The following is a 15,819-nucleotide window of genomic DNA, read 5'->3' as shown; positions in this document are numbered from 1 at the left end:
ACTCAATAGTTAAGCAGCTGCCTTTGGCTCAGGTCATGTTCCCCGTGTCCTGGGATTGAGCCCCACATCAGGCTCCCTGCTCAGCGGGAAGCTTGTTTCTCCCTCTCCCACTCCCCCTGCTTGTGTTCCCTCTCTCACTGTCTCTCTCTCTTTGCTGAATAAATAAATAAAATCTTAAAAAAAGATAGATGAAGAAATGAAGCACAGAAGGGGTAAGTAACTTGTCCAGCGTGCACAACTAATAAATATGACAGAATCAGGATCTGAACCCAAGCAATCTGGTTCTAGAGTCTGTGCTCTTAACGACCACATGACACTCCTATTACATGTAGATCTAAGTATTTAACCTCCAGAGGACAAATTTCATTTCTAACTTCTTGGAGAATCACCAACCTATTAATCCACTCCCTACCAAAAATTACCCATAAGTAAAAGATACTTTGTAAGTATTCCATTTTTTCCACACTCTACTTATGTATATCTTTAGCTAATGCTATCCTTCAAAGATTTCTAAAATATATAAAAAACAGGGGCACCTGGGTGGCTCTGTTAAGTGTCTGCCTTCGCTCAGGTCATAATCTTGGGGTCCTGGGATAAGCCCCACATCAGGCTCCCTGCTTTGTGGAGTCCGCTTCTCCCTCTCCCTCTGTTCCTCCCCCCTGCTCATGCTTTCTCTCATTCCAATAAATAAAATACTTAAAATAAATAAATAAAATATTAAAAAACAAATAAATGGGGTATCTGAGTGGCACAGTAATTTAAGTGTCTGACTCTTGGTTTCAGCTCAGGTTCTGATATTGGGGTCCTGAGATTGAGCCTCATGTTGGGCTCCATGCTCACCATGGAGTCTGCTTAAGACTCTCTCTCCAGGGACGCCTGGGTGGCTCAGTTGGTTGGACGACTGCCTTCGGCTCAGGTCATGATCCTGGAGTTCCGGGATCGAGTCCCGCATCGGGCTCCCGGCTCCGTGGGGAGTCTGCTTCTCTCTCTGACCTTCTCCTCACTCATGCTCTCTCTCACTGTCTCTCTCTCAAATAAATAAATAAAAATCTTAAAAAAAAAAAAGATTAAAAATAAAAAATAAATAAATAAATAAATAAAAGACTCTCTCTCCATCTGCCCCTCCTCCCCCCATGCACTTTCCTCATTTTCTCTCTCTCCCTAGTAAATTAAAATATAGTGGCACCTGGATGGCTCAGTCAGGTAAGCATATGGCTCTTGATTTGGGCTCAGGTCATAATCTCAGGGTTGTGGGATTAAGCCCCGTGTTCGGCTCTGTGTTGGGTATAGAGCCTGCGTAAGATTCTCTCTCTCTATCCCTCTCTCCCCCACTAAACAAACAAACAAACAAACAAACAAACTTATGAAATTTGTCAGATTTCAATTCAAATTTGTTTCATCTACAGTAGTTGAACTCATTCTTCCCTCTACTGCTTTTCTCTCCAGTGTTTGTTCCTGTCTAGCCAGTACCTACAAAGAAGTATAACTCTGGGTCATCCTTATCTCCTTAGGGGAAGAAGACAAAGCTTTAACTTCTCGCCTGGACACTTGCAGGCAATTTTCCAAAACAACCCAATCTCTGGAACCTACTCCTCTCTGCCACTTACAGTAACTGCAGCCACAGTGGCTGCTAAGGGAAGGATATGGAGAAGGGCAGGGAAAAGCCTCACTTACATCATATCTCTTGGCCACCCCTGGCAATTCATATGACAAATATCTCCCCCATACCAATGATGTGCTCAGTGGTGACACAATGGGGGGCAAAATGTCTCATGGTCCATGACTAGGTTACACTTATAGAATATTAGAGGTCTCAGGATATCATTAAGGAGATGATCAAATGAATAAATGTAAAGTTAAAACCACAAAAAAAGCTTCAAACAGAAGGTCTGTGAAAGCATAGAAGAGGGGCCATGACCTATTCTATTGCTATCTCCCTGAGACATCCAAGTAAAGATCTGAAGGTTGAGGAGGAGTTAATTAGGCCAAAAGGGAGTGAGGACATTCCACACAGAGAGAAGAGCAGGGACAAGGGCCTGTCAGAAGGAAGCAGAGTGTATTCTGGGCCCTGTGAAGAAAAGCAGTGAGACTGGAATAGAGAGAGCAGGAAGTTGTGGAGAGGCCAGACCACAAGGGGCTTTGTAGGCCACATGAAGGACTGGTCTTTATCCAAGAGTGCTACCAAGTCATGGAGATATATAAGGATGGGGAGACAGCAGTGTGAAAAAAAAACGGATTTTTTTTAAGGTCATTCACTCTGGCCACTTTGTGGAGAATGGATTGGGTAGTGTGAGTGACTGCACAATTAGAAGGCTACTGCAATTATCCAGGTGAGACATGATGGTAGCCTGAACACGGTGGTGGTAGGAGAAATGGAAAGACATGGACACATTCAAAATATAATCTGGAGGGGTGCCTAGGTGGCTCAGTGGGTTAAGGCCTCTGCCTTCGGCTCGGGTCATGATCCCAGGGTCCTGGGATTGAGACTGAGCCCCAAATCGGGCTCTCTGCTCAGTGGGGAGCCTGCTTCCCCCGCCCCTCTGCCAGCCTCTCTGCCTGCTTGTGCTCTCTGTCTGTCAAATAAAAAAATAAATAATCTTTAAAAATATATTTATATAATCTGGACAAAAAACTGACAGGTGTGGATATGGGATAAGAGAGAAGAGCTATCAAGAAGCACTTCTAGGTTCTGACTTAGGCAGAGGGATGGGTGGTTGTGCCATTAAACAGGACAGGTTATATTGAAAAGCCAGTTTGGGGAGGAGATTAAAAGTCCAGCTGTGTCTGAGATGTCTGGAAGACACTCAAATGGGCAGGGGAAGTTGACAGCAAGACAGACAAGACTAGAGCCCAGTGGAACGGTTCAGACTGTAGATATGAATTTCGGGGTCATCAGAGTGTGGAGGACAACAGAAGCCATAGGTGTGAGTGAGATTGCCTGGGGAGAAACAGAATGTGCCTGGAGAAACAGTAACATTTCAGAGCCAGATAGAGGATAAGCAAACTGGAATGACCAGAAGAATGTGTATGGGGGTGGAAACCAGGACAGTATAGAATGTCATGGAGGCCAAGGGTTTCAAGAGTGACAAAGACAATACTAATAAATGCTAACATCTATTAAATCCCAATATGGCCAGGTACTGTGTGAAGGGCTTTGAATACATGATCAAATTTAATCAGCACAACTTTTCGAGGTAGGAAGCATTTCTCTTCCCCTTTTCTAGGTGAGAAAACTGGCAAAGAAACTCAAAGTCAGCTGACTCAAGATAAACTAGGACGAAAACCCAACCAGGCTGACTCCAAACTCATTCACTTGTCTCTACAACCTCTAGTGCAATTTGGGAGGTCATATAATATGAAGCCTGAACAGCAGCCAGTGAATGGACCAATGTGACTGTCCTCTGGAAACTTACCAAGGGAACGCTGTTTCAGGGAAATGAGAATGGAAGCCAGACTAGAGTCCATTATTAGAAATGCTCCATATTATGACCTGTTCTTTAGGGGTCTGAGGGAGTCAGTTAGGAGACGAGGCCACTATGTTAAATCTGTATCCCCAACATCATCTAATTTGGTGACTTTAATATAGCAAATGATGCTCAAAATTATAAGTGAACTGCTAATGTAAGCAGCACAAAGTTGCCATGTGCAGCTTGCTGCTAACCCTTTACAACATACCATCCTCCAGTTATCAGAGTGCTTTCTTATCCATCACCTCTTTGATCCTCACAACTTCTTCATGAGGTAGATTACCTTTACCACATCTTTTTTTTTAACTTTAAAAAAAATTTGATTTATTTATTTATTTGACAGAGACAGAGAGAGAGAGCAAGCACAAGCAGGGGGAGTGGCAGGCAGAGGGAAAGGGAGAAGCAGGCTCTCCAATGAGCAGAGTCCCCTGTGGAACTCGATCCCAGGACCCTGGGAGCATGACCTAAGCCAAAGGGAAACACTTAACTGACTGAGCCACCCAGGTGCCCCTACTTTTACCACATCTTATAGATGAGAAACTAAAGCTCACAATGACAAAGGAACTTGCCCACAGTTATACCACCAGCCTGGCTCAGCTAAGATTCAAATCCAGCTTCTCTGACTCCAAGTCTACTATTCCTTCTGTGTCCCAGTGTTAAGAGGATCCTCTTCAGAGCCAGGGAGACCTGAGTTCAAATGTGTGCGACCCTGAGCAAGTTATTCTACCTTTCTGAACCTTGCTGTTTTGTGTAAAATGGGGTTGTAGGGTTATTGTAAGGGTTGAATCAGATAATCTAAGTGAAACTCCCAATACAATGCTTAATAAATGTCTGTCATCCATCCCTGGCTCCACTCTACTCCTCTTCATCTCTGCCCCAGTCAGTAGCTATAGGGCTTTTTTGGGATCTTCGTTCTCTCTTCCCAAGGAACAGAGCAGTATTAAGGCATGTTGAAGGTCACATACTGCTGCTCTATGCTAGGAGTCCCACTCTGTGTTCATGCTGGATTCCTTTGTGTGGGCAGAGGAAGGCCCAGGTGTTTGTCCTCTGTCAGGCACGCCCCAGTCCCCTGTTTAACTGGCCAGCCTTAATGAGTTGCTGGCTGGCTGTTTCCTTAGAGATAAACTAGACAAATAAGCAAACTAAAATCAAAGGCTTGGGTCCATAAATGCAGGAGCAACATCAAAATTACAACAGCAGAGGGCAGGGTTGCTACATGAACTCCCATGCCAGGAGCCAGAGACCCGGAAGAAACCTAACAGCACTTTTATTTGACACTTGAGAGTTCATAAAGCCTTTGAACTAGTACCTTTCAGTGTTATCTGACACCACCAGTGTGTGACAGGCAGGGTGAGTGTATTTTATTCTGAAGCTACATAAGAGGAAATTGAGCTTCAGGGAGGTTAAATGACGACATGACCATATTCAGGAATGCAGAGACTCTTGTAAGCAAGGAGTTAGAATGCCTGGATTCAAATCTCAGCTATGCTACTTACTAGCTCTGTGACTGTGAGCAAGTAAACTTCATTTCTCTATTTGTAAAATAAGTATGACCAGTACTATAGTTATTACATTGTTATAAGAATTAAGTTATGTGGCGCCTGGGTGGCTCAGTGGATAAAAGCCCCTGCCTTTGGCTCAGGTCATGATCTCAGGGTCCTGGGATCGAGCCCCGCATGGGGCTCTCTGCTCAGCGGGGAGCCTGCTTCCCCCTCTCTCTCTGCCTGCCTTTCTGCCTACTTGTGATCTCTGTCAAATACATAAATTAAAAAAAATCTTTAAAAAACAAAAAAAAGAATTAAGTTAGATGATACAAATGTGAAATGCTTAGGACAGTGTCTGGTACATAGTAAACACTCAATAAATGGTAGCCTTACTATAATTATGATGTACTACGCTTGTCGAGGTTGGGGTGCGGGTTAAGAAAATGACCATGGCTTTCAGCATCACAGAAGCTATCCTATTGTCACCAGCCCATCACACCACAGTCTCTGGCTGCTTATTTTCACCTATCCTGAAGTCACAAATTTAGCAGAAGTGGTCTGTTGCCCGATAAAATGACAGCTTTATATTTGTATTATTCCTTTTCCAGAGCATAGGCATTAGAAATCACTTCTCAAAAAGAGAAAGCTCAAAGAGTCTGTGCTCATGTTCCCATGAAAAGAGGTCTGAAATGTTCCCAGGAGACTTAAGTATGGAAAATACTTCAGTATTTTCCCTCTGATAATGTCCTTAGGAACCAGGTCAAGCTAGAGAGTCTCAGGTAAGGGCGATAAAGATGAATTAATAGAGGCAGTTTTCCCTTTTTCCACAACCCCTCCTCCTTGGCTAAGCACTTTTGATGAGGGTTAAAGGACAATCAGAAAACTTGTTAAGTTTCTTTGGTTTTCCGACATGCCAAGTCACCATTAAAAACATGCCAGCTCTATACTTTAACCTCAGCTACAAACAACATGCAGTCTGGTTGCCTTCTTGGCCTCCTTCATGGAGAGGAAAACCAGTTCCAGAGAGCTTCCGAGAGAATGGCCCCAATTCTAGAACCAGTGGCACTGCTCACGGCAAGGGAAGGCCGGAGGTACTTAAGAGTCCAAATAGGCCTGTTGGGAAGGCTGCGAAGAAGAGGCAGGAGGGCTACTCAGACAAGCATCCAGTATCAGAAGGATCCTGGCCAGGTGCCCAACTGCACCAGACTATGCTACTTCCAGGAGGCTGTCAGCTGACCTCTGCTGTACAGTCCCAGGTTCCAGCCTTCAGTGACTTCCTATTGTCCCAGGCACCTGAGAATCTGGCGGAAGCTTATCAGAGGCAGGATTATGGACCAGCTACAGATGAGAGGGATGGGGTAATATAAGGAGAAGGTAAAGGAAGGAGAGTTCGGGCCAAACCCCAGCAATTTCTCCATTGAATACCCAGCTCCACCCTGTGACTAGAAAAACAAAGGTGTGGGGGAAGGGGAAAAGAAAAGTCATTTCCTTTATTGTAACTTACTCAACTGGGTAAGAGCAAGGCTGGAAGGGAGTCATGAAAAATGAATTTCTTTGGGTACCATGCAGGGAAGAAGATCCTGCTTTTAGCAGAACCTAGACACTGTGCCTATACACTGAATTTATCAGAGAATTTAAAAGACATTCAGCTGAGGCCTCATGATTCTTATAACCAGGTTATTTCTGGGGTCAGATACAGTTGTTCCCAGCCCTGTAGATCCTTCTCCAATCTGGGCAAAAGTCATTTGGCTCCAAAGCAGTCTGTCTCCCCAGGGCAAGTTACCAGGCTCTGTTTGAGGACTTCATGTCATTCAGTTTTTGTGGGAAAGATCAGGAGTCAGGAAATGCGCTCCTTCAATAGAGCTGGATTAGAGAGACTCTGTCCTTGAGACAAAGATGTAACTAGGAGACCTACCCCAGATGCTCTACTTCCCCACAGGCATGATCTTTGGTGTAACTGTGCCAGGTAGTTCAAAGTTAACCTTAATCTCTGAGGCTCCACATTAGAAGACCAATGGGTGTGTATTAAGAGAAATAAATGCATGCACATAGGTGTATACAGACACACTCAAAATATAATGTAAAGTGACAGCTACTGAATATTAGGGGAATTCTATGTGTCAGATGCTATGCTGAGCACTTTATATAGATTATCACATTTAATCCTCCCTGACAGCCTGTGGGATGAGTACGTATCTCCATTTTATAGATGCCTGCCTAATACTCAGGGCAGTCACCCAAGGACAGTTAATAAATTGCAAAGCCAGGATTTGAAACCAGACAGTCTCATTCCAGAACCTGCACTCATCCACCAGGATCACGTACCTTACTTTTTTCTGAACATGTATGTGCGTATATGTTTTTCTCTCTACCCCCCACTCTGACACACACACACACACACACACACACACACACACACACGTTCCCTAAAAACTAGCATCTAATTGGACCTAAGACTTCAGTTCTTTTTTCTTTTTTTAAAAAAGATTTTATTTATTTATTTGACAGTGAGAGACAGAGAGGGAACATAAGCAGGGGGAGCGGGAGAGGGAGAAGCAGGCTCCCCACTGAGCAGGGAGCCTGATGCAGGCTCAATCCCAGGACCTGATCTATCATGACCTGAGCTGAAGGCAGATGCTTAACAACTGAGCCACCCAGGCGCCCCGACTTCAGTTCTAAGGTCAACTCTGGTCATCCATGACCTGTCTTTGTAACTCTTTTTGTCTTGCTGGTTTCAGGCCTCTCAACTGTGATATGAAGGGTTAGATCACACAATAGATGGAACTCCTGGTTCTGAATTTCTTTAGTGTTCAGAGAATCCAGAAATCCCAAAAATTAACTTGTTCTATTCTGTCCTGGTTATTCTGGATAGAAAATATTAACAAAGGGCGCCTGGGTGGCTCAGTTGGTTAAGGGACTGCCTTCAGCTCAGGTCATGATCCTGGAGTCCCCAGCTCCCTGCTCAGCAGGGAGTCTGCTTCTCCCTCTGACCCTCCCCTTTCTCATGCTCTCTCTCTCTCCCATTCTCTCAAATAAATAAATAAAAAGAAAGAAAGAAAGGAAAGAAAAGAAAACGAAAATGTTAACACAAATAGGAAAAGAGCAGGAATAAATATGACTATATGGGTTAGGTGCCAAGATGAGCCCTGGCCTAAAAACTCATTAGGATTCGCTTCAGCTCTAAATGAAAGGGCAAGTCAAAGGCTTTATCTGTTGGTCCCTTATATTTCTGACATTTTTGCTCCACTCCTTACTAAGAATCAGCTTCCCTGAGGGTAAAAGGAAGAATGAATCAAAGCAATTAGATCCACAGAGAAGACTGGAGAGCCCAGAGTTTGAGCTGAAAGGGCAAAAAAAATGCAGTTCCTCCCCAACTCTTCCAGAGCTCTCCAGGCCAGAGCTCTCCAGGCCAAACCCCCCACATGGTTCCTGGGTGGAGGCAAGTGCTTAAAGGTCAATTACATTACTTGATATCAGCATGGGGGATGCTTTGTAACATGAACTGTGTGTAGGAGCTGGAATCTACAGCACTTGGTGCCTGTCTACAGTCTGTCCCATTCTAAAGATGTGAGCAACAGCCCTACCACTTCAGACCACGTGGGCACACATGCCCACCCAGCCTCCAGTGTGGAATGACCGTAGGCCAAGCACTGTTTTATGTTTTGGAGAATGCAGACAGGCTCCCACTCTTGAAGATTCCAGTCTCACAGGGGAAAGAAATAACCATTCAGTGGGTGCCTACCATGAGCTGGGCCCTTGGCATATAGGATTTCATTCGATCTCAACAAGTATATGAGATAAATTTTTAACATCCGTGTTTTCCTGATGAGAAAACTGAGTCTCAGACAACAGGAACAAATCCAACTTTAAAGTCTCTGTTGTTATTTTTAAGAAACAGAGCTGCCTTCAAACAATAATCTAAGAGCTAAAATAAAATTAAATAACAAAAAGCAGGAAACTAGGGAGGCATCCTGCAGTGAAGGGCTGACTCTGCCAACTGCACTAAAAACAACCCTTGAGGCACCTGCATAATGAGTAGTGTAGCTGTGGGAAACTCATTCTTTCTGTGTCTTTCTGGGTCTCACTTTCCTCATTTGTAAAGTGAGGGTGGTGCTGGACACCTTGGAGAGGCTGTTCCCACCGCTTCACCCTACTTCTAGCTGTACCCAGCCCATTTGTGACTCTTTCACTTTCACACCAGACATTTGCTCACGTGCTCTTCCTTGGCACATCCCTCCCTCTCCCCTCAACCCACACCAAAATGGGAACTCTCAAGTCAGAAATGCGTTTTTGTATTTTCCAGAACATGAAGTAGTGGCTGGCCTATAGTACACTGGCAAAGACAGGAGGACAGACCCACTTACCGGAAGCAAGAGCTGTGCCAGGCTTCATTGACAGTCCTGTACCGCCTCTGGCTTGGAGAGACATGGTCCCCACAGCCCCGACACTTCCAGGTTTCTTCACCTGCACACAAAACCAGGGAGTTTAGAGGCCCAGAGTAGCAGGAGGTACAGGACAGGATTCTTATCGTGCAGAGTAAGATTGAATTAATGGACTTAAAATGAAAGGGCTGGCCAGTGCTCTGATAAATGCACAATTCCCCCTTCCACAAGTTCTCTGGGAAGCACTTATCCAGCCTGCTCATCTCCCCAGGGACAGGAATTCATGGCCTTAAAAGCTGAGTCACATGAAAAAGCGCTCAACATCACTCAGCATCAGGGAAATAGAAATCAAACCACAGTGAGATGCTACCTCACACCAGTCAGAAAGGCTAAAATTAACAAGTCAGGAAATGACAGATGTTGGCAAGGATGCAGAGAAAGAGGAACCTTCTTACACTGTTGGTGGGAATGCAAGGTGGTGTAGCCACTCTGGAAAACAGCATGGAGGTTCCTCAAAAAGTTGAAAATAGAGCTACCCTATGACCCAGCAATTGCACTAATGGGTATTTACCTTAAAGATACAAATGTAGTGATCCGAAGGGGCATGTGCACCTGAATGTTTATAGCAGCAATGTCCACAATAGCCAAACTATGGAAAGAACCTAGATGTCCACCAACAGATGAACGGTTAAAGAAAATGTGGTGTACACACACACACACACACACACACACACACACACACACACAGGAATACTATGCAGCCATCAAAAGATGAAATCTTGCCATTTACAACGATGTGGAAGGAACTAGAGGATATTATGCTAAGTGAAATAAGTCAATCAGAGAAAGACAATTATATGATCTCTCTGATATGAGGAATTTGAGTTTGAGAGGCAGGGCGGGGCATCGTGGGGGGAAGGGAGTGTGAAAAATGAAACAAGATGGGACCGGAGAGGGAGACAAACCATAACAGACTCTTAATCTCATGCAACAAACTGAGGGTTGCTGGGGGGTGGGGGAAAGAGATAGGGTGGCTGGGTTATGGACATTGGGGAGGGTATGTGCTATGGTGAGTGCTGTGAACTGTGTAAGACTGAGGATTTACAGACCTGTACCCCTGAAGCAAATAATACATTATACGTTAATTAAAAAAAAAAAAAGGTGAGTCTCATTCCATCTTCTAGAAATGTTCTGATTGTTCCTTTTTTCCACAGAAACAAAACCTGCTTTTTCCTAGAATTTCAGCCCTTGCTTATTATAGCTCTGAGTAGATCAAATGAACAAGGTCTCTTTCTCTTCAGGGTCAGGCCTTCCTATGACTATTCCCAGTCAGCACCCAGAAAAACTTCTCTGGGTTAAACATGTTATTGCCTTTTCCTATTCCTCAAAAGCCCTGGTTGTATAGATATTCCATCACTGAGTCCAGGAGCTCATTCATTCAACCAACATCATGGGTCCTCTTACTGGACCCATGGGTCCTCTCCAAGCTCTATGTTGGAGACTCCTGGATAACATCATCTCTGATCTTCAAGGAGCAAATCCACTGAAAAGGAATCCTTCTCCCACATTGTAATTTTTCCCTTACATGTTATTGCAGAGTTAGAAGCAAAGTGTTATTTTAGTTTGGAGAAAGAAGTTATGGGTATAGAAGGGAAAGAACATTTAATGAACACTTCCTATATACCAAGGCTTGTGCTAGGTGCTTTCAGAGACGCAATCTCATTTAATTCTCAAAACAATCCTGTGAAACAGGTATTAAATTTATTCTAGGGGTGGGAGACTTGAAACCCAGGGCTAGGGGGTGTCAGGCCAAGCAGCAGATCCAGCATTCCAACTCAGGCCCAGCTCATACTAAAGTCCATGCTCTTTTCACTCACTCTACCATGTTGATTCCTGCTCATTCCACTTAGCGAAGTCAAGAAAGTCTTTGTAAGGGAAGCTAATACTTGAGCTAAACCTTGAAGAATGAAGAAGATTTGCCTGAGGCTGAGTAAAGATGGGGAAGGGCTGTGTAGGCTGAGAGGTTAGCATGCGCAGTAACACAGAGTGAATCCATGTCCCTCCAAAAAGGACAAAACACAATATCCCTGCTGTGGCTCAGATACCAACTTCTTGAAATAAAGAAGGCAGCTGAGATCAAGCTGTGGTACCTGACTCAGCCCCAGAAAGCAGGACAAGGTTGTTACAAAACTCCCTTGTATGCTCCGTGTATGCAGCTTTGTTCTCTCTGGGTAACTCCAGACTGCCACAGGCACGGTGACAGTCACTGAACCCAGTTTCACAGGCACAGGGGTCATGAATAGACAATGCACAGCTCCAGACACTTAAGATTGCTCAGCAGCATTCTGCGACAGCCAGGACACAGGCAGCTTAAACAAGCTGGCAGAAGGCTTTAAAACCTTGACCCACCAGTTCCACAGCGGTAAGACATATATGCCCATCACCACATGAATCTAAAAATTCTCAGACTCTCAAGAGGGGCCTTTTTGGTTTTTTGGGTGGCAGTGACCCAGAGAATGCACTACTATCCTCACAAACTCAAAGGTACAAAGTCTGAGAGACTTACTCAAATTGGGTTATGGATAGTGCACAAGCAATGAATTTGTAAGGTTTTCTTTTCTTTTTAAAATTATTTATTTATTTATTTATTTATTTATTTATTTGAGAGAGAGAAAGAGATAGAGCGCAGAGCCAGTGAGAGAAAACACAAGTGGAATGGGGAGGGGCAGAAGGAGAGGGAGCAGCAGACTCCCCTGCAGGACCCTGGGATCATGACCTGAGCTGAAGGCAGATGCTTAACAACTGAGCCACCCAGGCACCCCTGTAAGAAGGTTTTCAATGAAGACAAACGTCCAAATGAATCTTCCAAGTTATAGAGGTACAGGTTTGAAACGTTTTTGGAACTCTTAAAGGGAAGGGTTTTTAGGTCAGTTTGTGAACTATTTTGTTCTATCCCCAGCAAATCTCATTATTTTAAGCCACATCTTGTTTCTAATTTTTATTTTTTAACCCAAAGGAATGGTCTCTAACTTGACCACCCACTTACTCAACAATTCAGCATCTTGGCCCTGAATGACTTCTGGCTATTTACAAAATTAAAAAATGATCAGGACTTTCCACTATGAGGATATTTAAGATAACTTGTTATTGACACACCCTCCAGAACCTGCCCTTTCTTGTCTTGAGAAACCCAAAGCCATCCACCAACACTTATTTAGCACCTGCTCTGTGCTAAGCTCTAGGGGCACAACTCCAGACTGCCTTTGGCTTAGGTCATGCTCCCAGGGTCCTGGGATTGAGCTCCACCTCAAGCTGTCTGCTCAGTGAGGCGCCTACTTCTCCCTCTCCCTCTGCCTGTCACTTCCCCTCCTTGTGTTCTCTCTCTCTCTGTCAAAAGAATAGGTAAAATCTTTAAAAAGATATATCTAGGTTAAATCTCTTTCTCATTTGCTGCTCTTTCCCAACACGACACATAGTTGGCATGGAATAAATATTTGCTGAAAGAATGACTAAAGTGTGTCCATTCAATTTAGCAATAAGTGGTCACTTTGACCCTCAGTGAGACAGTTTCAGAGAAATGGTGGGGGCGGAAGTCAGATCGCAGTAAGTGGGAAGTGAGGAAATGAGGGCAGTGATGTGTAGATAACTTTTTAATATGTGTAGCTGTAAAGGGGAGAAGGGTGGTAGCTCAAGAAGAAAACAGGGTCCAGATTTTTTTTTTTTAAATGGGAAAGACTTGAACTAATATAAATGATAACTAGAAGGAGCCAATGGAGAAGGGAGTAGTGGTAGAGATAACAGAAAGCGCACATTTTCTGAGAGATGGAATAGGATAGACATATGAAACAGTTGAGCCTTTCTTCTGCAGACACTGGGAAGTCTGGGTGAGCCAGCTAAGACTGTGCTGTAGACAGGAAAAGAAGTGAAAGACCTGAACTCAAGCTGTGGTGAAGGACAGGAAAGGACTGGAGAGACATTTGGAAGGTGGAACCAGGAGGGTATGAGAGAAGGGTGTAGTCTAATATTAAAGGAATGAATGGCCCTCTACAACGTGGCTCCAAAGAACCTTTATTTCTCACATCCGTTACAAAGGGATGCTCTAATCACATCGTTTTTTTTTTTTTTTAAAGATTTTATTTATTTACATGACAGAAAGAGAGATCACAAGTAGGCAGAGAGGCAGGCAAAGAGAGAAGGGGAAGCAGGCTCCCTGCTGAGCAGAGAGCCTGATGTGGGCCTCGATCCCAGGACCCTGAGACCATGACCCGAGCCCAAGGCAGAGGCCACCACCCAGGCACCCCACTAATCACATCTTGATCTATTTTCTGTTTCTGCTGCACACATTCTTGTTCTTGCATACTGACATTCACATCTCAAGCTATTGGGTGTTTAAGATACTTTACTGTCTCTTTCCTTAAACTTCTATCCTTCTTTGATGGTCCCCCAGAGGGGGACTTCTTTCACTTTTTCTATACCTGCTTTATATCATTTGTTTTGTGATTATAGTTCATTATGTTTCATTCCCTCCCTCTCTCTGTTCTCCATCCCCACTCCTAGATCTAAGGGATAAAGGCTGCAACTTGATCATCTTCAAATCTCCTGAGCCTAGCATAAAACCTGATGCAGAACAGACACTCCTTTATGTGGCAAATCCAACTGAAAAGCTGGACCAACTGCCAACTCTAAAGGTAATTTCCAAAGATAAACTTCAATAGTCAGAGGAATGATTCCATTTATAAGGGTTCGGGCTCTCAGGTTAACTACCTACGGGTAAAGTCACATGTAGATGCACAGGCCTCAGTTTTTCTGTTGAGCATTCACACTGTTTTTCAGGTAAGTACCTGAGCAAGAGGGGCACCTGGGTGGCTCAGTGGTTTTAAGCCTCTGCCTTCAGCTCAGGTCATGATCTCAGGGTCCTGGGATCGAGTCCCGCATCAGGCTCTCTGCTCAGCAGGGAGTCTGCTTCCCCCTCTCTGCCTGCCTCTCTGCCTACTTGTGATCTCTGTCTGTCAAGTAAATAAATAAAATCTTAAAAAAAAAAAAAGCACCTGAGCAAGAATATTCACCCAAAGCCTTCAGCTTCTCAAGCCCAGATACTCTTTAAAAGAAAACTCTTGGCTTCTTCAGCTCTCTACAGCCCTGAAAGTTGATGATCTTAACTCTCTTACAACTTTGTTTTTTTAAAGTAGGCTCTATACCCAACGTGGGGCTCAAACTCACAACCCTAAGATCAAGACCTGCATCCTCCCCCAACTGAGCCAGTCAGGTGCCCCAACCCTTTTACGACCTTTATTCTAAGGAATGCAAGAGAAATATAATAATACAAAGTCCTGGAGATTACTGTGAGGCCCAGTGAAAGACCAATCCAGAGTCCAGTCTGCCTGGAAAATATTTCATCTAGGAAAATACCTCATTGCACCAGGACCTTCACCCTCTACTTCTACAATATTTACTTCTCATATTTGCAGACTTATCAACCGTGCCTAGTGATTGTCAGAGGCCAGAAAAGGAGTTTGACAAATTAAATGTCCCAGCAGCCTCAAAACAATAAGGGACCCTTATTAGGAGTTTAATAATCAGAAAATTTCACAGTTCTTATTGCAATTTGTTGCTTTTAAGAAGTTATATGTGTGCAATGCAAAGAGGGTGAGAATTACAATAAATGGCTCATTACTAAGGTTCTCACCTTCAAGATCTTTTGAGTCCTGGCATAAAATATATTTAGTTAAAAAATACATACATATATTCAGCTTATACACACTTCTCTCTCCCACCTTAATAATTGGTGATGTGGCCCTCAAATAATCTCTGAATCCACTGGGGCAGGCAGTAGGATGACAGGAAGGTAAGGCTAGAAGGGCCCTTAAAAATCATCTACTCTAGTCCAGTCTTTCTATTTTTTTGAAAGAAAAATGGATTTGAAGAAGGAAACTTGAGTTGCCTAACCATCAGAAAGCTGGTCCAAGAGGGGCTCAAATCCAAGTTCTGAAACTACCAGACCAGTTGCATTTTTATTATCGTATGCAGCCTCAGACAAGTTAGGACTTGCTTAAGACTACACAGTTATTCAGTGGAAGGGCTCAGCCTGGTACCCCAGCTCAGTGCCAGCGCATTTCTCACAAGACACTAACGTTCACCTTAATCTTGGTCTAAGAACTGGGTTTCTGCAAACTAGCCCTTTTCAGACTTCAAAGTGGTGAAAATTCCAGGTACTGAAAGCTCATGAGACCATAAAGCCTAGCCTGAACCAACATGCACAGACCCAATCCTTTCATTTGAGAAAAATCTTTGATGCTTCTCATGTTCCACTAGACAATGAGAACCAGGAACAAAACCCAGCCAGTTCAGTGCAGCACAAAACAACTTGTATGGTAACTGCTGTGCTCCCTGGGAACTGGCAGGTCAGGTGTATAAATCCCACTTGTCCCAGGATAAAGCAGGAAGCAGAAGGGCAGGGCAGCAACTGGTAGGGATCAACCAAAAGGG

At 44.0% G+C, this 15,819-nt stretch overlaps 1 protein-coding gene across 2 annotated transcripts in view; it reads right to left on the bottom strand.

Annotated features, from left to right (window-relative positions):
* The window catches only part of LIMK2 (LIM domain kinase 2), a 58,835-nt gene that overhangs the window by 37,628 nt on the left and 5,388 nt on the right, over positions 1-15,819 (bottom strand). The window contains exons 1-2 of one of the 2 annotated variants that reach the window (XM_032883447.1): positions 9,512-9,611; positions 9,316-9,415 (exon numbers count right to left, since the gene is read on the bottom strand). In XM_032883447.1, the coding sequence (XP_032739338.1) occupies positions 9,316-9,415; positions 9,512-9,596 (185 nt within the window). In that variant the 5' untranslated portion in view covers positions 9,597-9,611. Of the gene's footprint in view, positions 1-9,315; positions 9,416-9,511; positions 9,612-15,819 lie in introns of those variants that run through there. The other variant, XM_032883448.1, reaches the window with a different exon arrangement.

This window comes from Lontra canadensis, unplaced genomic scaffold (genome assembly GCF_010015895.1).
Source record: "Lontra canadensis isolate GAN:19392208 unplaced genomic scaffold, GSC_riverotter_1.0 scaffold87, whole genome shotgun sequence".
NCBI lineage: Eukaryota > Metazoa > Chordata > Mammalia > Carnivora > Mustelidae > Lontra > Lontra canadensis.
The sequence above is the reverse complement of the archived record's forward strand: the minus strand, read 5'-3'. Positions and strand labels throughout refer to the sequence as shown.